The following is a 24,359-nucleotide window of genomic DNA, read 5'->3' on the forward strand; positions in this document are numbered from 1 at the left end:
CCACTGATGCTGGTATGAATTTTCTGAGATCCATATCTGAAAATGTGGCTCTCCTGGGTAAAATACTCTCACTATTATTCTTCAGTTGATTTAAAGTTCATATTTCCTAACACAGCATACAAAACAATCTTCATCTGATTTCCACTTAACTCTCCATCTCATTCTGACTCCATCCACCTCTAAAGAGAGATTCACTGCTCTAGATATTTCTGAAAACTGTTTTATTATGGGAAATACTAGCTTCTCAATCATTTCTCTCTATATTTTCCCACAGTCTTCCAGTACCTTTAGTTTCCTTTTCCAACTGGAAAAGTTCTATTAATATTTCAAGCAATACTTTTATATAACTCTATGTACACCTCTGTCGTAACATGAAACCACACTAGGTTACAATATTTGCTTTGCTGTCTCTTCTTTTAAACTATAAACTCATTCATGATAACAGCTCTTTTTGTATTGTCTTGCCTTAACACAGTGTTTGGAGCATTTATGTTCATAAAGTATTGATTGACTGAATGGGTATATGAATGAAGGAACGCATGAATTAGAATAAACAAAGAAATTAATCAACCCTAAGTTAGTCATCAGGAATGACTGATGTCATAGTAGAGAAAAAGAGAGAAATAAATGATTTGAGAGTTTATAATGTGTTACAATTAGACTTTTGGTTGAGTAAATTTCTCTGCAGTTGTAGTTTCCCTCTCAGAAAAACATGAGGTGAGCTTCTCATTTCCCTTACAATCTTTTTGCATAAAGCTAAATAATTGGTTTCTGTACTATCTTTTCACTGTTTCTCTTTTGATTATTGAGCTTATCTTCTTAAAGTAATAGGATTTAATAATAGCTACTATTTATTGCTTACTGTACAAGGGACATCATGCTAAGGATGTATAAATACCATCTTTAATCCTTATAGAAACCAAGTGAGATAAATATAGTTGTCCTCAGTTTAACAGAAGGAAACCATGAATTTATATAATATATAAATCCAAGATCATAAACAGGACAAAATTAGGGTTTGAACTCAAGGTGTTTTTAATTTTCTTTTCAGACCAGAAAGCTCTGCTTTTTTTTTTTAATTACATAATAGTCTACCTAGATATTCTATTATATGATTATTACCATTGGAAGATTATCAAGAATGCTGTCCAGAATCAATAAAGACTTCTCTAAAACCCAAATCATATGACCTTTTGTGCCTTCCACTTAACAGTTTATAATAACCTCTGGAATGTAATATTTTCCACCTGCCTCATGTTAATGGTTTGGTGTAAAGTAAAAATTCCAAACATCTTGAGTAAGTTCCTAGAAGGTCCACAAGAAAGATCAAATACTCAGTCCGCATTATTTCATATAATTCCAAATTCTGATCAAAGAATTCACTTTATGAGACTTCTTTCTATTTATTATTTATCCTTTTATTCTTTTTATTTATTATGTGGCTTCATAGACTTTTGAGCAGATAAGATTGTTAGAAGTAAGCTTGTTTCACTTTCCAAGAAAAAGACATATATTTTCAAAATTTCTATAACATTATTTAAATATGCACTTGTTCATGCCAAGTACATACCTATTTCACTTAAAGATAGCACATTTACTGAAAGTATTTGGACAAGAGAGGTAGCTAATACTTCTCTCAAAAAATCGTTATTACTGCTTTGCTGTGTAAGGAGAGTCAAATTTAAGTTACTGCTTTTCTTCATTCTTGTTCTTGTTCCTCATTTAGGTGGATGTAAAATGTACTCACATTGTAATACCCATGAAATAATTAGAAGTCAGTAGCATTTAATCTTGATAATGGAAATGGAGAAGGTGATCATTGCTTTTTATATTATTCTTGAACAGATTAGACCTTGTTCTTCACAATCTATAGATAATATGTCTTAATGTCAATATTAAATTCTAGAGTCAGTCAGTTCAGTCATGTCTGAATTGTTGCGACCCCATTTCTGCCACACGCCAGGCCTCCCTAACCATCACAAACTCCCAGAGTTTACTCAAACTCATGTCGATTGAGTTGGTGCTGCCATTCAGCCGCCTCATCCTCTGTTGTCCCCTTCTCCTGCCTTCAATCTTTCCCACCATCAGGGTCTTTTCAAATGAGTCAGCTCTTCGCATCAGGTGGCCAACGCATTGGAGTTTCAGCTTCAATATCAGTCCTTCTAATGAATATTCAGCACTGATTTATTTTAGGATGGACTGGGTGGATCTTCTTGCAGTCAGGGGACTTACAAGAGTCTTCTCCAACACCACAGTTCAAAAGCATCAATTCTTCAGTGCTCAGCTTTCTTTATACTCCAACTCTCACATGCATACATGACTACTGGAAAAACCAAAGCTTTAACTAGACAGACCTTTGTTGGCAAAGTAATGTCTCTGCTTTTTAATGTATTGTCTAGGTTAGTCATAACTTTTCTTCCAAGGAGTAAGTGTCTTTTAATATCATGGCTGCAGTCACAATCTGCAGTGATTTGGGGGCCCAAAAAAATAAAGTCTACCACTGTCTCCACTGGTTCCCCATCTATTTGCTAGGAAGTGATGGAACCAGATGCCATGATCTTAGTTTTCTGAATGTTGAGCTTTAAGCCAACTTTTTCACTCTCCTCTTTCACTTTCATCAAGAGGCTCTTAAGTTTTTCTTTACTTTCTGCCATAAGGGTGGTGTCATCTACATATCTGAATTTATTGATATTTCTTCCAGTAATATACTCACCAGCAGAAACACAGGCTTTGAAACTGTAAGAAGGAGTCTGGTTAGATGCATAAATAAACTTGTCCATATCAAACAACTAGAGTAACAGGCAAATTTGGCCTCGGAGCAGAGAATGAAGCAGGGCAAAGGCTAATAGAGTTTTGCCAAGAGAACACACTGGTCATACAAACACCATCTTCCAACAACACAAGAGAAGACTCGACACATGGAGATCACCAGATGGTCAATACTGAAATCAGATTGATTATATTCTTTGCAGCCAAAGATGGAAAGGCTCTATACGGTCAGCAAAAACAAAACTGGGAGCTGACTGTGGCTCAGATCATGAAGTCCTTAATGCCAAATTCAGACTTAAAGTGAACAAAGTAAGGAAAACCACTAGACCATTCAGGTATGACCTAAATCAAATTCTTAACGATTATACAGTGGAAGTGAGAGAGAGATTTAAGGGATTAGATCTGATAGACAGAGTGCCTGATGAAATATGGACAGAGATTCATGAAATTGTACAGGAGACAGGGATCAAGACCATCCCCAAGGAAAAGAAATGCAAAAAAGCAAAATGGCTCTCTGAGGAGGCCTTACAAATATCTGTGAAAAGAAGAGAAGTGAAAAGCAAAGGAGAAAAGGAACGACATACCCATTTGAATGCAGAGTTCCAAAGAATAGCAAGGAAAGATAAGAAAGCCTTCCCCAGTGATCAGTGCAAAGAAATAGAGGAACACAATAGAATGGGAAAGACTAGCGATCTCTGCAAGAAAATGAGATACCAAGGGAATATTTCATGCAAAGATGGGCTCAATAAAGGAGAGAAATGGTATGAATCTAACAGCAGTAGAAGATACTAAGAAGTCACAAGAATATACAGAAGGTGATGGAATTCCAGTTGAGCTATTTCAAATCCTTAAAAGATGATGCTGTGAAAGTGTTGCACTCAATATGCCCTCACATTTGGAAAACTCAGCAGTGGCCACACGACTGGAAAAAGGTCAGTTTTCATTCCAATCCCAAAGAAAGGCAATGCCAAAGAATGCTCAAACTATGGCACAATTGCACTCATCTCACACACTAGTAGAGAGATGCTCAAAATTCTCCAAGCCAGGCTTCAACAATACATGAACTGTGAAATTCCAGATGTTCAAGCTGGCTTTAGAAAAGGCCAGGGAACCAGAAATCAAATTGCCAACATCTGCTGGATCATGGAAAAACAAGAGAGTTCCAGAAAAACATCTATTTCTGTTTTATGACTATGCCAAAGCCTTTGACTGTGTGGATTACAATAAACTCTGGGAAATTTGAAGGAGATGGGAATACCAGACCACCTGACCTGCCTCTTGAGAAATCTGTATGCAGGTCAAGAAGGAACATTTAGGACTGGCCATGGAACAGCAGACTGGTTCCAAATAGGAAAGGAGTATGTCACCTTTCCAAATAGGAAAGATGTATTGTCACCCTGCTTATTTAACTTATATGCAGAGTACATCATGAGAAACACTGGGCTGGAAGAAGCACAAGCTGGAATCAAGATTGCCAGGAGAAATATCAATAACCTCAGATATGCAGATGACACCACCCTTATGGCAGAAAATGAAGAACTAAAGAGCCTCTTGATGAAAGCGAGAGAGGAGAGTCAAAAAGTTGGCTTAAAGCTCAACATTCTGAAAACAAAGATCATGGCATCCGGTCCCATCACTTCAAGGCAAATAGATAGAGAACAGTGGAAACAATGGCATACTTTATTTTCTTGGGCTCCAAAATCACTGCTGATCGTGATTGCAGCCGTGATATTAAAAGATGCTTACTCCTTGGAAGAAAAGCTATGACCAACTTAGACAGCATATTAAAAAGCAGAGACATTACTTTGCCAACAAAGGTCTGTCTAGTCAAGGATATGGTTTTTCCAGTAGTCATGTATGGATGTGAGTGTTGGACTATAACGAAAGCTGAGCGCTGAAGAATTGGTGCTTTTGAACTGTGGCGTTGGAGAAGACTCTTGAGAGTCCCTTGGACTGTAAGGAGATCCAGCCAGTCCATCCTAAAGGAAATCAGTCCTGAATATTCATTGGAAGGACTGATGCTGGAACTGAAACTCCAGTACTTTGGCCACCTGATGCGAAGAGCTGACTCATTTGAAAAGAGCCTGATGTTGGATAAGATTGAAGAAGGGAGGAGAATGGGATGACAGAGGATGAGATATTTGGATGGCATCACTGACTCACTGGACATGAGTTTGGTTAAACTCTGGCAGTTGGTGTTGGACAGGGAGGCCTGGCCTGCTGCAGTCCATGGGGTCGCAAAGAGTTGTGAGTGACTGAACTGAACTGAACTGAATATCAAACGCTCCCCTAGTTGTAACTCCAGGACACGTAATTCAATGAAAAATTATTTGTAAACGAACAAGTGATCAGGAATATGAAGGTTATATTATTATTTTCCTAATGGAAGAAGATAGGAATGTGGACAAGAAACAGTTCTCTGACAGAAAAATATTCTTTTTTCTTATATGATGTAATGACTATTGGAGAAAACTCGTTCTGCCAAACTGCGTATTGGATAGTCCTTCCATCCAAGGAAATCTATGGATGACAAAGTCAGAAATAGAAGTAACTGACCAAGAAGCCCTTGACCAATGGGTGTATTTTCATGTATATATTGCTTGAAAAAGTACAAATTTCATTAGCTTTTAGATATACTTACATTGCAACTGTATCATCGCAGACTATAAATTTCTATAACATAAATTTCAGATTAAGACAAGACAAAATTGTTTCACTCTAGTTTACTCCTATGTTAAACTCATGTTCTATTGTACAATGAGTTCTCTCCCAAAGAACAAAATCAAAAGTCTTGATAATTCATCTTCCCTAAGAATTTACTGTGACATATCACAGCATCATTTTCCTTTCTCTTATCATGTGTTCCATTCTGTTCTTTATCCTTCTTTTCACACTCTTTTTTATTTTACTATATCTAAAATAAAAATGCAACCCAGCTCACAGTGAACCCACTCTAATCTAGCACTTATGCAGCTCAAGTGGATATATTCTATGCCTAGAAAGAGAAAAGAACTAAGAAGACTACAAGCAATTTTCCCTGTGTTCCTTTCTTCCACGACCCAGTAGATACAGATACCCTGATGTCCATGTAGCAGTTTTGAAATTCTGTGGTGTAGGAAAAAAAAAAAAAAATTCTGCCATTCAAAAGATCTCTTGTGGAAAGTACTCTCACTGGTAAATATTTGCCTTTTATTTATTCTAGCCAAAGGTTTAGTGGTAAGGAAAAGGCTTTTTAAAATGTACTCTACATGATATTAACTATTTACAAACCTGGTGGCTCAGATGGTAAAGAGTCTGCTTCCAGTGTGGGAGACTCGGGTTCGATCCCTGGGTCGGGAAGATCTCCTGGAGAAGGAAATGGCAACCCACTCCAGTATTCTTTCCTGGAAAATCCCACGGATGTAGGAGCCTGGCAGGCTACAGTCCATGGGGTCGCAAAGAGTTGGACATGACTGAGTGACTTCAGTTTCCTTCCTTCTATTCTATAATGAAAAAAAATAAATAAAAAGAATATATAATTGCCAGGGTTAACTGGTAACAAAGTCAGGACCAAAATCTATCTCTCCTGAATATAAATTCACCTCTTTTCATGAATTCAAATAGCACCATGTGAACCTGACAGACGTGTGCTCTGAACAAATCTCTTCACTTTAATTCAGGTTTTGTTATAGATGATGTTTTGTTATGTTATGAAGAAGTGGTTTGTTTTGCCATTTTAAAGGTCTATTGAATTTTATGTGTTTTGCTTAGCTTTTTTATTATTTACTCATATTGTGTATTTTTCATCTAAAGAGACACCACTGATTGATTGTTCAATGTATTAATATTAAAACAGATGCCAAAGTCTGCCTTTGAAGACCTTAACTTGTAAGAAAACTTTAATCTTAATTTGATTTTGCTTCCTGTGTTAGGAAGTGGACACATTTAGTATTGCTATGGACTTTTCACTAGTTAAAACAGATTGAATTTTTCTTTTCATTAAACTTTCAACAAAAATATGTGCCCGTATTCTCAACCTTGAAGCGCTGTTCTTTATATGAGTCCCCGGGGATTTCTGAGACAGAAAGTAAAACAAAAATGTCAGGAAAAAAGATGTGGCATACAGAAAAAAAAGCAAAGAGGAAGCAAATGCAACTTACCAATTCTGTGTGGCCAACACAGTTGCAAGTTGTAGTACCCATTTATTATATGATGGGTGATTTGGTCTATGGTACATTCCTATGGTCATCCCTACCACCACATATCTGCTATTGCTGCCTCCTCAAATAAGTAATATTTTCTTGCCTTAATTTGTATTAAAAAAAATCTAGTATTTTCTGGTCCACACTTTGTGAAAAATTTTCCCTTTGCTCCTGCAAGCCTCTGACTTGTTCCTTATACTGACGATGCTTACCATCATAATCCATGTCCTTTTATAATTAATCTTGAAATAGATATACCTGTATTCTGCACCAAAAAAAGAAAGAACAACACACCCAGTTAGAGCAATGTGTTAAAATTATTGACTGATAATGGATTGATAACATTTTGTGTTCAAACATTAAAAGCAGGTGAAGCAAGGTTGAAGTTAAAAATGGCAACTTAGAAAACAGAGCAGAGGAGGAAACTGTATTTTCTTGATATTGCAAGCATGAGTAAGGAATTGAGTTTTTGCCTTGAAAAATCTTCAATCATTTGTTAATCATAAGTTTGAAAAATGTTCAATAAATCACATAGTAATTTTGTATTGCTTGCTATATTTCAAAAAGTATTTTTCAAGTACATTATGCCACTTAATGCTTAAAAATTCCTTGAGGAAAGCACAGCAGATTTTACCATTATTAAAGATAAGGAAACTAAGTCTTAGTGTTTTAGTATCTTTCCTATCTATGTTCAGAGTGAAGTTGGGACTTAAACTGTCATGTACTTACTAAGCTTAAATGTTAAAGTTAATCCTTGTATCTTGTTCTCTGTGAATCATATTTTGCTTTCTAAAGTTCTCAATAAATCTCCAAGCTTCAAAATGCAGGATTTATTAAGCTTTTCAAGGTCCTTTCATTTTAAACTTTACACGAGTCTACTTTCCCTGAAAGCATCTAGTTCAGCAAGCATTTTCTATGTTCTCCATGCACCAGAAAGTGTGCTACGCATGATGATTCATGCCATTTCTCAACTGGTAGGCAAGTTATATCAGTACCATCTGGAAATGTGGAAAAAAATACCAATTTTAGACTTCATTCTGAATTAAGCAATTGAATTTCTAGGGAAAAGAATGTGGAGATGTTTAGCCATAATTCCTAATAATCTGACCAAGAGCTAACTGTGCAAAAAATAAAATGAATTAAAAAATTTTTAATTAAATTTTATAAAAGAGATCAAGATTGTAAACATTGCAGAAGGACAAAACAGATCTAGGTTTGGATCATGTAATCACTCTGAAATGTGTGATTTACAAAGGAATGGAGTAGGTCATAATTAAAACCCATCCATAGTGCTTGTTATTTAAAATGTAGGAATTAGAACACATGCAGTAAGTCGTCATTCAACAGACAGCTACCTCCCCGGAAAGATTAAGTAACTCTTGATAGTTTATAGTAAGTTAGTTAAAGGATCCTAAGTGGTTAGGTCTCAAAGGTCTTTGCATTAATTTACTAGGGCTGACATATAAAATACCAGCCTGGGGTATCTGAAACAACAGAAATTTATTTCGTCATAATTCTAGAGGCTAGACCTCCAAAAGATAGGGTTCAGCAGGCTCTGTTTCTTCTGAGACCGCTCCTTGGCTTGCAGATGGCTGCCTTCTCGGATCCTCTTCTCATGTTCTTTTCCTTGTGCGTGCCCACCCCTAGGGTCTCTGTGTGTCCTAATTTCCTGCTGCAAGGACACAGGTCAGATTAGATTAGGGTTCAGCCTAATAGCCTCATTTCAATTTAATCACTGCTGGAAAAGCACTATCTCCAAATACATTCAGATTCTGAGGTGGTACACATTACAGATTCAACATACAGTTTTTGAGACACAGTTCATCCCATAATAGCATTCAATGCATTTTAGTTGTCTGACATTTTGCCCTATTCCCTGTTTCCTCTTTAGGTCCCACTCAACCTCTGCATCTACTCAGTTCCACTTGCTGCTCAGAAGTTTTTTCTTTAGCAAATCTGATAACCTCAGAGCTTGTTAATGAGGATTAGTTTGTGCATTGGTATATTTTAGTGCTTCTAAGCAATATATTTGCATAGACTTGAAGGCAAGTTTGGTGTCTTTACAAGGGAGTGTGTAGGGTGAAATTTTCTGGCATGTAGCCTATGAATCTGCACCTCCTGCATTGCAGGCAGTTTCTTTACTTCTGAGCCATTGCACCACTGGAGAAGCCATTGGACCTAGATAATCTGTGTGATTTTTATGAGAGTCTGTTTTGTTTTTTTTTTTTTTTAACCTTTCTATATCCCAAAGAGAATAAGTTATAAATACCACTGTAATGTGACATTTTAAAATTGTATCACCTTTTCCCTCTGGAGAGAATGTTCATGCTTTATAATCGGTGTGTCCTTCTTTACTTCTAGCTTTCGAATTTTTCAAACATATGTGTCTCTGCTTCCTTTTCTTGCTGTCAGCCTTAGAGATGAGAAATATCTTTTTCTCACTCTTTGCTTAAATTCTTCTAAGTGAGAATTCTGTCACAAGAAACAATTCAGGAAATATTAATGCAGTGTTTCTTTTTAAATCTGATATGCTTTAGGATTGCACATCTCTTGTTAAATTATTTTTAAGCCTCCACAACTGATCCTTCTTTCTATCAGATCTCTAACCCCTTGTATACCCTCTGTAAGACATTTTGAAAACACTGTAAGAAATCCAGTAAAGTAGGACCTGTATGTCAACTTCATGATCATCCTTTAGAAATGTCTATGAAAGGTGTGTGTATTTTTCTTTGTTCTCTTTTCAAAATGAATTAAAATAGTTTCTCATGAATAGTTTTAAGTTCTGTTTTATATTTTCATTTCATTCAAGAGTTTTCCATTCAAAAGTTTACAAAGGGAAATGACATATTTTCAGGCTTAATATCAAGAATTAACTGAAATTTTAATAATCAAAATGGGTATTTTCCATAATTTTTAACTAATAAGTAAGAAAACTTAGATTTCTAGTGCATTATTAATTGCTCGTGTTTTGAGTCAATGTATCGGTATTTTCAGGGATGACGAACCAGGAGGCCAGCTGGTAACAGATAAGTTCCATATTGACTGGGATTCAGTGCTTGTCGACACAGATAACATCATCATTGCACGGTTTGATGGCAGAGGAAGTGGATTTCAGGGCCTGAAAATTTTGCAAGAGATTCATCGACGATTAGGCTCAGTGGAAGTAAAGGACCAAATAGCAGCTGTGAAGTAAGTAGGTGTACATCTTCTTACTGTTTGTCCTATGTGAATGCTAGGTATGTGATATATAATACTATTAATGCTAAGAGGTTTGTGTTTTAATGATTAGACAACTTTCTAGGTTAATTATATAGACCAGTAGTCCCCAGTGTTTTTGATCCCAGGGACTGGTTTCATGAAAGACAATTTTTCCATGGATCAGAGAAAATCTAATGTCACCACTGGTCTGACAGAAGGTGGAGCTCAGGCAGTAATGAGAGTGATGAGAGAATGACTGTAAATATAGACAAAACTCCACTGACTCACCTGTCTCTCACCTCCTGCTGTGTGACCCACTTCCTAAGAGGTTATGGACCAGTACCAGTCTGTGGCCTGGGGAAAGGGACCCCTGATATAAACTATTTTTTCAAGTATCTTTCACACTCATTGACATAATGAAAGAATTATCATATGTCCCCCCTCTAGAATTAGAATTCACTTTGGATTTGTGAAATGGGAGAGAGCTTCATTAAACTACAATATTATTATTTATAATAATCACAATGTCTATTATTTTCCCAGTTAATTACAGTTCTTGAGCTTTCATAAATACGTTTCCCACATGAGTGAGAAAAGATGAACTGAGAAAGCTAATAGGTTCTTTAACACAGCGTATAGATATCACCTAGGATATTGTTAAAATGTAGATGGTAATTCAGTAGGCCTGTAGTGGACCCGAGATTCTGCATTTGTAACAAGCTAACAGGAGTGACACCCAAACTGCTCCACTACTCTGAGAAGCAAGACTTTGGTATACAGTACCCTTCCATATGAACAGAGTTCTAACCACTAAAGCAGTTCTTGTTTGACTTCTGTTTTGGTTTTGGTTTTGTTTTTTTTCCCTTATGGCTAAGAATGAATTTCCGTGGTTCATTTAACTCAAGAAGATATAACTATAATTTTTTTTCATTTCAGATTTTTACTGAAACAGCCATACATTGACTCCAAAAGATTAAGCATTTTTGGAAAGGTAAACAGTAGAAATATGTGTGCGTACATTACCTGTTTCTATGTGTACTTGTATAATTATTCTCTTCATATTACTATAATTTCTGTTATCCTTTAAAATGAAATGTAATTAATTTTATATAAATTCAGTTATTTATTAATTCAGCAACTATGCACTGTGTATCTCTAACTGGAACCTGATATTAGAAATAGAGCAACAGTAGGACAAAAAAAAAAGGAATCTGTTTTCATGAAGATTATCTTCTAGAGAGGAGAAAGAGAAAGTAAACAAGTAAATTAAAAGCATAGTTTCATCTGGTATTGTGTCTTTTAAGGAAAACAAAACAAGAAAAACTGATGGATGAAGGGACCAATGTTATTAGATTGAGTGGTCAAGTAAGGCCCCTCCAATTTAAGTGATATGTAAGTGGATACTTAAATAACAAGAAATAATCAGTCATGTAAATCTGTTGAAGGAGCCTGTTATCCAAATAAGGAACAAGCACCACAGACTTGGCAAAGACTACAGGGCTTAGAGACTAAAAGATGACCAGTATTTATAATTATGTTGCTGTGCTCTTGGATGATATTTACTTCCTTTTAAAATAATTTTCTATTAAAGTATAGATGGGACTAGTTATAAAGAACCCACCTGCCAATGCAGGAGACATAAGAGACGTGGATTTGATCCCTGGGTCCAGAAGATCCCCTGGAAGCGGGCATGACAACCCACTCCAGTATTCTTGCCTGGAGAATCCCATGGACAGAGGAGCCTGGTGGACTACAGGCCATAGGGTTGCAAAGAGGCAGACATGAGTGATTATACAAGCACAATTATCCCATATAGATACAAAACTAAATAGGAAAAAAAATTTTTTTCGTTGAAATGGGCGCTCTTAGGATTTACTATCTTGTTGTTCTGTTGTTCAGTTTCTGTCATGTCTAACTCTTTGCAACCCCACAGACTGCAGCATGCTAAGCTTCCCTGTCCTTCACCATCTTACGGAACTTGCTCAAACTAATGTCTATGGAGTCAGTGATACCATCCAAACATCTCATCCTCTGTCATCCCCTTCTCCTCTAGCCTTCAATCTTTCCCAACATCAGGGTCTTTTCCAATTAGTCAGATCTTCGCATGAGGTGGGAAAATTATTGGAGCTTCAGTTTCAGCATCAGTTCTTCCAATGAATATTCAGAACTGATTTCCTTTAGGACTGACTGGTTTGATTTTGGACTGAATTGGTTTGCAGTCCAAAGGACTCTCAAGAGTCTTTCTTCTCCAACACCACAGTTAAAAAGCATCAATTCTTCAGTGTTCAGTCTTCTTTATGGTTCAACTCTCACATCCATACATGACTACTGGAAAAACTGTAACTTTGACTATATGGACCTTTGTCAGCAAAGTAGTATCTCTGCTTTATAATACGGAAAACTCGGCAGTGGCCACGGGACTGGAAAAAGGTCAGTTTTCATTCCAATCCCAAAGAAAGGCAATGCCAAAGAATGCTCAAACTATTACACAATTGTACTTATCTCACACGCTAGTAAAATAATGCTCAAAATTCTCCAAGCTAGGCTTCAGCAATACGTGAAACATGAACTTCCAGATGTCCAAGCTGGTTTTAGAAAAGTCAGAGGAACCAGAGATCAAACTGCCAACATCTGCTGGGTTTTCAAAAAAGCAAGAGAGTTCCAGAAAAACATCTATTTCTGCTTTATTGACTATGCCAAAGCCATTGACTGTGTAAGGGAAAGGGAAAGGGAAGTTGCTCAGTCGTGTCCGACTCTTCGTGACCCCATGGACTGCAGCCTACCAGGCTCCTCCGTCCATGGGATTTCCCAGGCAAGAGTACTGGAGTGGGGTGCCATTTCCTTCTCCATTGACTGTGTGGATCACAATAAACTGTGGAAAAAATTCTGATAGAGCTGGGAATACCAGACCACCTGACCTGCCTCTTGAGAAATCTGTATGCAGGTCAGGTAGCAACAGTTATAACTGTACATGGAACAACAGACTAGTTCCAAAGAGGAAAAGGAGTCAATATACAGTCAATGCTGTGTATTGTCACCCTGCTTATTCAATTTATATGCAGAGTATATCATGAGAAATGCTGGGCTGGATGAAGCAAAACCTGGAATCAAGATTGCTGGAAGAAATATCAATAACTTCAAATATGCAGATGACACCACCCTTATGGAAGAAGATGAGGAAGAACTAAAGAACCTCTTGATGAAAGTGAGACAAGAGAGTGAAAAAGTTGGCTTAAAGCTCAACATTCAGAAAATGAAGATCATGGTATCTGGTCCCATCACTTCATTGGAAATAGATGGGGCAACAGTCTGGCTGTGAGTGAGAGACTACACCATAGTGGTTATCCGGGTCATTAAAATCTTTTTTGTACAGATATTCTGTGTATCCTTTCCATCTCTTCTTGATCTGATCTGATTTTATTAGATCTTTGCCATTTCTGTCCTTTATTATGCCCATCTTTGGATGAAATGTTCCTTTGATATTTCCAATTTTCTTGAAGCGATCTCTAGTCTTATGTTTTCTGTTTGTTGTTTTCCTCTTTTCATTGTTCATTGAGGAAGGCCTTCTTGTCTCTCCATGCTTTTCTGTGGAACTCTGCATTTAGTTGGGAGTACCTTTCCCTTTCTCCCTTGCTTTTCTTCTTCTCTTTCCTCAGCTATTTGTAAAGTCTCCTTAGACAAGCACTTCGACTTCTTGCATTTCTTTCTCTTCAGGATGTTTTGTTTGCTGCTTCCTGTACAATATTGTAGACCTAAGTCCATAGTTCTTCAGGAATACTGTTTCCTTGATTTCATCCCTTGAATCTATCAGTCACCTCCATAGTATATACATAGGGGATTTGATTTAAGTTGTACCTAGCTGGCCTAGTGATTTTCCCCATTTTCTTTAGTTTTAGCCTGAGTTTTGCTATGAGGAGCTGATGATCTGAGTCAGCTCCAGGTCTTGTTTTGCTGACTGTATTCAGCTTCTCCATCTTTGGCTACAAAGAATGTTGTCAATCTGATTTCAGTATTGACCATCTGGTGATGTCCATGTCTAAAATAATCTCTTGTGTTGTTGAAAACGATGTTTGCTATTGACTGGTGCATTCTCTTGCAGAATTATATTAGCCTTTGTCCTGCTTCATTTTGTACTCCAAGGCCCAAATTATGTTTTACTATAATTACCTCTTGACTTCCTACTTTGGCATTTCAATCCTCTATGATGAAAAGGATGTCTTTTTGGTGTTAGTTCTAGGAGGTCTCCTAGGTCTTCATAGAACTGATCAGCTTCTTTGGCATCAGTAGTTGGAGTATAGACATGGATTACAGTGTAGTTGAATGGTTTGTCTTGGAAAAGAACTGAGATCATTCTGCCATTTTTAGGTTGCAACCAAGTACTGCATTTCAGACTCTTTTGTTGATTATGAGGACTACAGCATTTCTTCTACAGGATTCTTGCCCACAGTAGTAGATACAATGGTCATCTGAATTAAATTAACCCATTTTTGTCTATTTTAGTTCACTGATTCCTAAGATGTTGATGTTTTTTCTTGCCGTCTTCAGCTTGACCACATCCAATATACCTTGATTCATGAACCTAACTTTCTAGGTTCTAATGCAGTACTGGTCTTGACAGCATCAGATTTTACCTTCATCACCAGAAAAATCCACAAGTATTTCTGCTTTGGCCGTCACTTCATTTATTCTGGAGCTATTAGAAGACCTCCTCCCTCTTCCCCTGTAGCATATTGGACACCTTCCAACCTCAGGTGGGGCTCTTCCTTTGGTGTCGTATCTTTTTGTCTTTTTATACAGTTCATGGGGTTCTCACAGCTAGTGTGCTGGGGTAGTGTTCCATTCCCTCCTCCAGTGGATCACGTTTTGTCAGAACTCTCCATTATGACCTATCTGTCTTGGGTAGCCCTACAGGGCATGGCTCATGGCTTCACTGAGATACACAAACCCCTTCACCATGACAAGACAGTGATCCACAAAGGAGTATTTGTAACATACAGCAGTATCAACTACATTTATCATGTGGTATATTATATATACCTGGTACTTATTTATCCTATAACTAGAAGTTTGTACCTTTTGACTGCCTTCATCCAATTCCCCTACCTACCTCTACAATACTGCGTTAGTTCCTGTTTAGTGTCTGTTTTCACAACATAGTGATTTGGTATTTCTTGGTGTTGCTGAGCCGGGCTAAGTCATGTCCGACTCTTTGTGACCCCATGGACTGTAGCCTGCTAGGCTCCTTTCTTAAAGGGATTTCCCAGACAAGAAATACTGGAGTGGGTTGCCATTTCCTTCTCTAGGGGATCTTCCTGACTCAGGGATCAAACCCGCATCTGTTACTTGGCAGGCAGATTCTTTACCTCTGAGCCACGGGGGAAATCCTACTAAATCAGAGGGAGCATATTATAATTACAAACCTGTTCTTCCCTTCTTTTCATCTTTTAAATTGAGATATAATTGACATACTAAAAATCACTGTTTATAATAATATTGTATCTAGAAATGAGATAGTAGAAGTTCTTCTGTCTTGTTCTTTTTCAGGGTTCTTTTATCTCATCTAGACAATGTATTTCTTTATAAATTTTAGAATCACCTTTTGTAATCTTTTTTTTTTTTTTTTTGACTATATCACACAGCATGTGGGATCTTAATTCAAGGACCAGGGATTGACCTCATGCTCCCTGCATTGGAAGCACTGAGTCTTAAACAATGGACCATCCAAAATAGACCATGGGGATTTTCTTGGGAATTCTACTGAATCTGTGGATCACCTAGGAAGAACTGGCATCTAAGAAATATTGCCAGTTTCACTTTTTTTTTAAGATATGTTTTCTTTGGCATTTTATAATTTTTGCAGTATGTGTATAGTTATGAATATCTTTTTATTCATCATGTTTGGGATTTGATGGGTTCTTTGAATATGTTTAATTGTCTTCCATTAATTCCATCAAAACTGGGATTTTATACTTGGGATTCTTTAAGGCTTATATTACATTTGTATTTTCGTGTTTGCTTTGTTTTGTTTTAATTATACTTACATGATACATTGGGTCAGCAAACACTAATGTTGACCTATGGCTCAAATTTTTAGTCAAGATTAGTTTTTTTCATTGATTCAGTACAAGTTCATGACAAGAATGAAAACAAAATTATTTCACCAATCCTTTTATGCAGCATAGTTTTCTCTTGTCATCTTTAGGGGTAGAGCTTTGTACAGTCTCCCTTTAGTTTGGAATCTATGCATTTTGTCTACATCATGCATTGAGTCATCATAGCAGAAGGCCTAAATCACTTGCATTTGCAAACCAAATAAAGAAACAAGCAAGCAAAACTGGCTTTATGCTTGTTTACCTCTCAAGTTCACAGTTTTCAGTAATATCTGGCCTTTGTGAATTCATAACCTTTGTGCCAGCTCAATGTTGTATTCCAAATTACTTTTAGTTGTTTTAGTTCTTTATTTTTTAATTACCATTTTTTATGTATTTATTTTTTGTTTAGTTTTGGTTTTGTTTTCAGTTGAATCTATTAAGATGTCAGTTTCACCAAATGCTAGAAATGGTATTGCCACACTTCATGTTTTTACCATCAATGAGGCTAAAGCACTGTTCCCTTCTAAGATTCTAGGCTGAGTTATAATTTATTGTGAAAAATGTTATGATTCAAGTGAGGTGTTCTAGAGGACCAGGAATTTTAATTTCAATCAACAATCTTTAACCGACTTATTTCCTTTAGCTGTATAACTATTTGATTGAGTTTCCAGGTTTTTCTTCCCTTTGGTCTAAATTTCATTCTGTTTTTTTATGGTCTATTATATGTATATAACTATATCTACATCTATATCACCCTCACTAAATAATTGATTTCATTCATTATAATTGACTTTGTCAGCAGGAATGAAATTTGCTTGGAAGTTTTCAGGTACATTTCACTGTTAGTCTCCATAAAGCTGAAATAGAGCACTCTAGGAAATTGGTCAATATTTTTTATTTTATGTGTAATTTGTTCAGTTTAGTCTCTCAGAATTTGAAAAGCAATATTATTCTTTCTACCCTTGTAACCTGATTAAGGAATATAGAGTTTTTAGTATTTCTAAAAATGTATTTTGTGTTAAATAATATATAATTTTGGACAACATCCCTACCTATATTCTATTAATTGAAATAATAAGCCTGTAAATGCCAGGAAAGCACTGATTAAATAAATGCATTCTCTTCAAAATTATCACATGGATACTAGAGAAAAACTTCAGCCAACATAAAAGATAATGCTTGACTTTTTATATCCAATTTCATTTTAATATTGCACACATATTCTATAGGTAAACAAAATTAACTAAAAAGTTTTAACTATTACCTAACATAGTTTTTAAGCTTATTCTGAGAGTTATTTATTGTTCCAAATGAATTTTCTTCAATATAGTTAAGCCAAAATTTTTACTGGTTATAAGTATTTCTTCCACTTTTTACTTCACTGCTTTTCTTCATAACTTTTAATTTATTTCTAATAACAGCCTCAAGTCTGTACATGGGTTTTATAATTCTACTTCTTATTAAGTCTCATTCAGAGGTCCTTGCCTCCATTAATTATTCACTAAATTTCTCCCACTGGAAATCATCATTCCCTCCTGTGTATTGAAAGAACACTTTGTCAGTCGTTTCTTATATTCATTATATCATAATATAGCACATTATATTTATTTGTGTTCTTATTTCATTTCTTATGTCAGACTGTAAGCCTTGTCAAGGTATTTATGTTTTATTTGATTTTCAGTTGCAAAAACATTTGAATTGAACCCATTTCATGTTCTTTCTCTCCTCTGGGATTTTCTCTTTCCTGCTAGATAGCCAACCCTTATCCCTTAGGGGAATACACTGCGCTTTTTGGCTTTAGTGTTTTCATCAAATTTGGAGAATGTACAGTTATCATTACTTCAATTTTTATTTTATTTTTTTGCTGTTCCAATTTTCCAAAGTTTTCAAATAGGTATGTAATTATGCCAGTTGAATTTTTCCCTAAGCTCACCAAAATATTAGTATTTGATATTTTAATATTTTTAAAAAATATTTGTCTCTGTGTGCTTCATTTTTTGATATATTATGCTGTTGCCCATCAACTATACTCTTACAGGCAGGAAGCTGTAGCAATCCATGGAATTCTCCAGGCCAGAATACTGGAGAGGGTAGCCATTCCTTTCTCCAGTGGATCTTCTAAATCCAGGGATCAAACCCAGGTCGCCTGCATTGCAGGCAGATTCTTTACCAGCTGAGCCACCAGGGAAGTTGCTCAGTTGCCTCCAATTCTTTGTGATGCCATGGACTGCAAACCCCCAGGCTCCTTTGTCCTTGGAATTCTCCAGGCAAGAATGCTAGAATGGGTTGCCATTTCTTTCTCCAAGAGATCTTCCCAACCAGGGATGGAACCCAAGTCTCCTGCATGGTAGGCAGATTCTTTACCATCTGAGCCACCAGGGAAGCCTTGGTGGGTATAGTATGCTTAATAATAATTCATTTTAATATTTTAAAATATTTCCCACTTTTTGTTCTTTTCTTTCAAGATACCTTTGACCTACTGCTCTTATTTTCTCCACTTTCTCAAATTCTTGCAAAACATTTGGCTATATTCTTTTAACTAAAATTTAATTTAAACAATATTTAATTTGAGAATAATTAAAATTTTCAAAAGATGCTGCTTTGATTGAATGACATAGTACATCTCTTTTATTTAATCCTTTTTGCATTTTTCAATAGAAATTTTAGTTTTCTTTATGGATGTCAATATCTTTCCTGCTTTGTTTATTTCTATGTATTGTTTATTTTTAGTGCATTTTAATGTTTATTGTGAGTAGTATGTTTTTGTCAGTGTTATTTTCTAACTTGTTTGTTAGATAAATGGAAAGCTTATACTATTAGCATATTTAGCCATTAAGTGGCCATCTGTTACTCAATAATTATTCAAACATGATTAAAGATGTTAAACCATTTTAGTTTGAATAATTATCCTTATGACCTAATCAAGTTCATAAAATACAGTATAATAATATTACGTTCTTTGTACCAAGTAATTATATTTAAATGTTAAAAGTAAAAAAAAAAAAACTGCTGAAAAAAACTTTTCTGACATTTTTTTGATTGATGACACGAATTAAAAATAAATGGCAAAATTTAATACCCTATATGCATCATACTGAGAACTTGTATTGCTGTGGTTACCAGGCCAGCATTAATGGAATTAAAATGCATTCATTCAACAAACATTTACTGAGTGTATACTATGTGCCTAGCACTTTTCAGTTGCTGGACATATAGAAGTCACCAACACAAACCAAAAGCAAAAATAAAGTCTATCTTTTTAAAAAATTGTTAATGCAATGAGGAGAGATAAATGAAAAACAAATAATTAGAAAAGTATATAAAATGTCAGACATGATATTGCAATTCAGAAAAGTGAAGCAGAGAGACAGGAGATCAAGATTAAAGATGAGTTAGCAATTTTCAATCATGAGACAAGAACTATTTCACTAGGAGATATTGATTGGTCTAAAATAGGGAAATTTGAGGAGACAAGAGACAAGAGACCTTCCTGGGGAAGGTAAAAGAAATTTTAAATGCAATAAGTATGGAAGTTTTTCAAGCAACCTATGGAGGTAATTATTTATTATTTATAGTCTTATTAATAATAGTCTCAATATGGGTAAGAGTTTGTTAGGGACACTGAGTCACTTCTAGGAAGGCAGGAATATAAAAATTTTAATATAGTATATGTGATTACATTAAACAAATTTAACAGTTTTCATGCAAATTAATATAATAAATTTTATTATTCATAAAGTACTTACAGTATTTTTACTTCAAATCAATTCACTATATATTAGAAGTGATGTGATTCAGAGGGAATCATACAAGTCTAAAGCTGCAGGAAAACTTTTTTTTTTTTCCAGCTCTGTTACTATGTATTTTTGATTACAACCATGAAACCTTTAGGGCTTCCCTGGTGGCTCAGAGGGTAAAGCATCTGCCTGCAATGCGGGAAACCTGGGTTTGATCCCTGGGTTGGGAAGATTCCCTGGAGAAGGAAATGGCAACTCACTCCAGGTTTTTTGCCTGGAGAATCCCATGGACAGAGAAGCCTGGTAGTCTACAGTCCATGGGGTCGCAGAGTCGGACACGACTGAGCGACTTCACTCACTCATGAAACCTTTTTGCACACTGTGTCAAAAAAGTCACTTTATTATTTCAGAACATGAGTCCCATGAAAATGTAAGTCCTCAGTAAAATGGTATTACAGATTTCCCCTCTCCCCTGCTCTTCTAGTCCTTTTGTCTATTGGATTCAATTTCTTACACCAAGGGGAAAATATATTTTTTAAAGAAATAACATTTTGTATACTTTAAATCCACAGAATAAACTTTTAAAAATCTAGATAAATTTGTTAAAATTTTACAAGTAATGCTAAAGATATTTTGCAAATGCACATGATGTAACAATTGTAATGAATGGAAAAATCTGATCACTGAGAATACCAATAAGATGACAGCACAACTGAAACATAGCAGCCTATACCAATTATTGACCATTATTGGTCTATATCACATTAATAAAAACATCCTCTCATTAACTGCAGTCAATATGATGAACCCCGGGTTTTGGCATCTTCCTGATAGATATGAGTTGCTTTGAAAATTAAAGCACCATTCCATATCTAACTAGAACTTAAGATTCCTAACATCTTGTGGGATATTATTTTTCCAAGAACTTTTTCATGGTCTATTCTTTGTATTATTATGTATTTTATTATTTTAATTAGAGGATAATTACTTTACAATATGGTGACTTTTTTTCCACACATCGAGTCAGTATTAGGTGCACATATGTGCCCTCCCTCTTGAACTTCTTTCCACCTTCTCCCCATCCCACCCTTCCAGGCTGTCACAGAGCGCTGGCCTTGGGTTCCCTGCATCATACATGGACTCCCACTGGCTATCCATTTTACATACAGTAACGTGGTAGGAATGAAAACTGATACAGAGAACAGTATGGAGATTCCATAAATAAACTATGATAAAGCTACTATGGTCTGTTCTTATATTCAGTAAATAAATATGAAATGATAGAGAAGAAGGTAAGCAATTAAAATTAATTTTAATCCTGCCAGTATTGATTTTCTTTTAAAAATAGAATTTATTAACTGAAATAAATCAGATTAAAGCAGTATTTTGAATTAGATTTTTAACTGCTATAGAGAGAATTTTACTCTAAACCTTTCAATATTGTTAAGTTTTCAATTTACTTTCATTGATCCCAAAAGCCAGATATTTGTTTTTTAAGAAATCAGATACAATGTCTTATGCAGCAACAGTGATTTACAACAGCACTTTCACTTAGAATCACATGGAGAACTCCACAGCCCATTCTACACATATTGATTCAATTGATTTTGAGGGCATTGGTACACACACACACACACATATATATATACAAAGTTCCATTAGTCTAGGGAATTCTGGCTGAAGTTAGAAAGATAGTCTGGTGGGAATCCCTATTACATTATTACACAATAAGAACTTTCTATTCAAAATATGGACCAGCAACATAAAGACCTCCTGGGAGTTTGTTAAAAATGCAAAAGCTTGGGCCCTATCCCAAATCTACTGGTTTAGAATATGAACTTAAAAAGACTCTCAAATTGAACTCAAAAAGAACTTTCAGGTATTTTTCTGAGATCTGCCCCTCCTGTGAAAGATATCTTTCTTACTTCCTGGAGTTAAACAGACTCACTCCGGGAATCATGTGAAACTGAGATAAAAAACAATACAATCTATTAATTTATATTATTTAAATATGATATACATTTATTCTCAGAATAGTTATATTCAGTTATTCTCTCAAAGTAGTCAAGTTATATAATAACAGAATCATAATCATAATCAGAAATCATGGTAGTTATGGAATTAGAACCAGAAAAGTTATCAGCTAAGATGCATTTTTCACTATGAGAATACTGTTGCAGCTTGGGAAATATTTGAAACCTCTTGTCTGCAACACCATGGTCTCAATCTTCACGATAGTGAACTAGAAACTTGAAAAGTTCCTTATAGGAAGAGAACTTTCGGTCTCTCAACACTTTTGCTCTATAATTGCTATTTATTTACATGCTTTGTATGACTCATTCATTTCTTCATACTTCTGAAGAGGAGCAGAATATGCCGTCCCAGAATATGTTTCTTTGGCAAAACATTTTTTTGAGCTGATTATTTCAAGAAACAGCATAAACAGGAGAAGCTTTAAAAACAGAGTAGAAGTTACCCTTTTGCAAGGGACATTTACATTTGTAAAGAAAATCTGTGTTTATGTTTCCCTCTCTTTACAAGGAAGTGAATCTTGTTGTTTTTCAGGCCCTAAGACATGTCCAACATTATGCCACTCCGTAGACTGCAGCACGCCAGACTTCCCTGTCCTTCACTATTTCCCAGAGTTTGCTCAAGCTCATATTCACTGAATCAGTGATGCCATCCAACCCTCTCATTCTCTGTTGTCCCTTTTTCCTTCTACCTTCAATCTTTCCCAGTATCAGGGTCTTTTCCAATGAGTTGGCTCTTCATATCAGATGGCCAAAGTACTGCAGTTTCAGCATCAGTCCTTCCAGTGACTATTCAGGGTTGATTTCCTTTAGGATTGACAAGTTTGATCTCCTTGCTGTCCAAGAGACTCTCAAGAGGCTTCTCTAGCACCACAGTTTGAAAGCAACAGTTCTTTGGTGCTCAGCCTTTTTTACTGTCCAGCTCTCACATCCATTCATGACTACTGGAAAAACCATATCTTTGACCATACGGACCTTTATCAGCTAAGTAATATCTCTGCTTTTTAATATGCTGTACTATTGTTTTTGACTACTCCTCCCTTTTCTCTGCATCCCCTCCCTTCCCTGATTAGCCAGTTTGAACCTGCCCTTTGGAACTCAGGGAAGGCCATGGATGTTGGAATCTTATCTACTCCCTACAAACAAGAAAAGGGGGACAGATAGTCTTCTGTGCCCAGGAGCCCCTCAGACCTGCTCAGTTTCAACAGGGAAAGAGAAAAGGGGATATAGGTATGTTAAGAGAGAGTAAATTATTTTTGGGCTTCCTTGATGGCTCAGATGGTAAAGACTCTGCCTGCATTGTAGGAGACCCAGGTTTAATCTTTGGGTGGGGCGAATCCCCTGGAGAAGGAAATGGCAACCCACTCTAGTATCCTTGCCTAGGAAATCCTCTGGACAGAGGAGCCTGGCAGGCTACAGTCCCTGGGGTTTCAAAGAGTTGGACACAACTGGGTGACTAATGTTTTCACTTTCTTTTCAAGTTAGTGTTAGTAAACACATGGGGCCTTAGAAGAATAGATGGGAGGCAAGGTTTGTGACACAGTGAGTCTGGGTGTGGTGTCAATTTCTAGTCTCCTTTCCTGTGACAAGAATCAATCTTCCCTCAGTGATGAAACTTCCAGGTAGGGGCCCTTGAACTTTTGGAGGATCTGCCTTTAGGCAGATACAGGCATTCAGAGAAAGAAAAGCTTCCCTCTGGATTTGCTGTTTTTGCAAGTGCTTACAGCTCAAAATAATTAATAGCCAAGTGGTGTACTTTTGGGTGGTATATTCTGCTACTCTTCACATATATTCTCTCAACCACTATAGTAATGTCTGATTACATTTTGGACTTTCCAATACCCATTTTTAAATGATGCTTTAGAAAAGCATAAATGACATTATTTATTTCTCAAGAGCTATAGAGAAAATAACAGTTTCCTATAGCACCAAAACACACTAGAATCATCTTCAAATCTTTCACAAGTAGAGCTTATCATGAACCAGTTGCATTCACTTCAGTTCAGTTCAGTTGCTCAGTCATGTCTGACTCTTTGCAACCCCATGAATCGCAGCACGCCAGGCCTCCCTGTCCATCACCAACTCCCGGAGTTGACTCAGACTCACGTCCATCGAGTCAGTGATGCCATTTAGCCCTCTCATCCTCTGTCGTCCCCTTTTCCTCCTGCCCCCAATCCCTCCCAGCATCAGAGTCTTTTCCAATGAGTCAACTCTTCACATGAGGTGGCCAAAGTACTGGAGTTTCAGCTTTAGCATCATTCCTTCCAAAGAAATCCCAGGGCTGATCTCCTTCAGAATGGACTGGTTGGATTTCCTTGCAGTCCAAGGGACTCCCAAGAGTCTTCTCCAACA

The 24,359-nt window shown here is 36.3% G+C and overlaps 1 protein-coding gene across 2 annotated transcripts in view; it reads left to right on the forward strand.

Moving 5' to 3' along the window:
* Nucleotides 1-24,359, forward strand: part of DPP10 (dipeptidyl-peptidase 10 (non-functional)) — an 814,904-nt gene that overhangs the window by 782,396 nt on the left and 8,149 nt on the right. For both annotated transcript variants that reach the window (XM_010860773.1, XM_010860774.1), the window contains exons 20-21: nt 9,945-10,139; nt 11,085-11,139. In XM_010860773.1, coding sequence (XP_010859075.1) covers nt 9,945-10,139; nt 11,085-11,139 — 250 coding nt within the window. The remainder of the gene's footprint in view (nt 1-9,944; nt 10,140-11,084; nt 11,140-24,359) is intronic.

The sequence above is a fragment of the Bison bison genome, unplaced genomic scaffold (genome assembly GCF_000754665.1).
Source record: "Bison bison bison isolate TAMUID 2011002044 unplaced genomic scaffold, Bison_UMD1.0 scf7180017864471, whole genome shotgun sequence".
NCBI classification, from domain to species: Eukaryota; Metazoa; Chordata; class Mammalia; order Artiodactyla; family Bovidae; genus Bison; species Bison bison.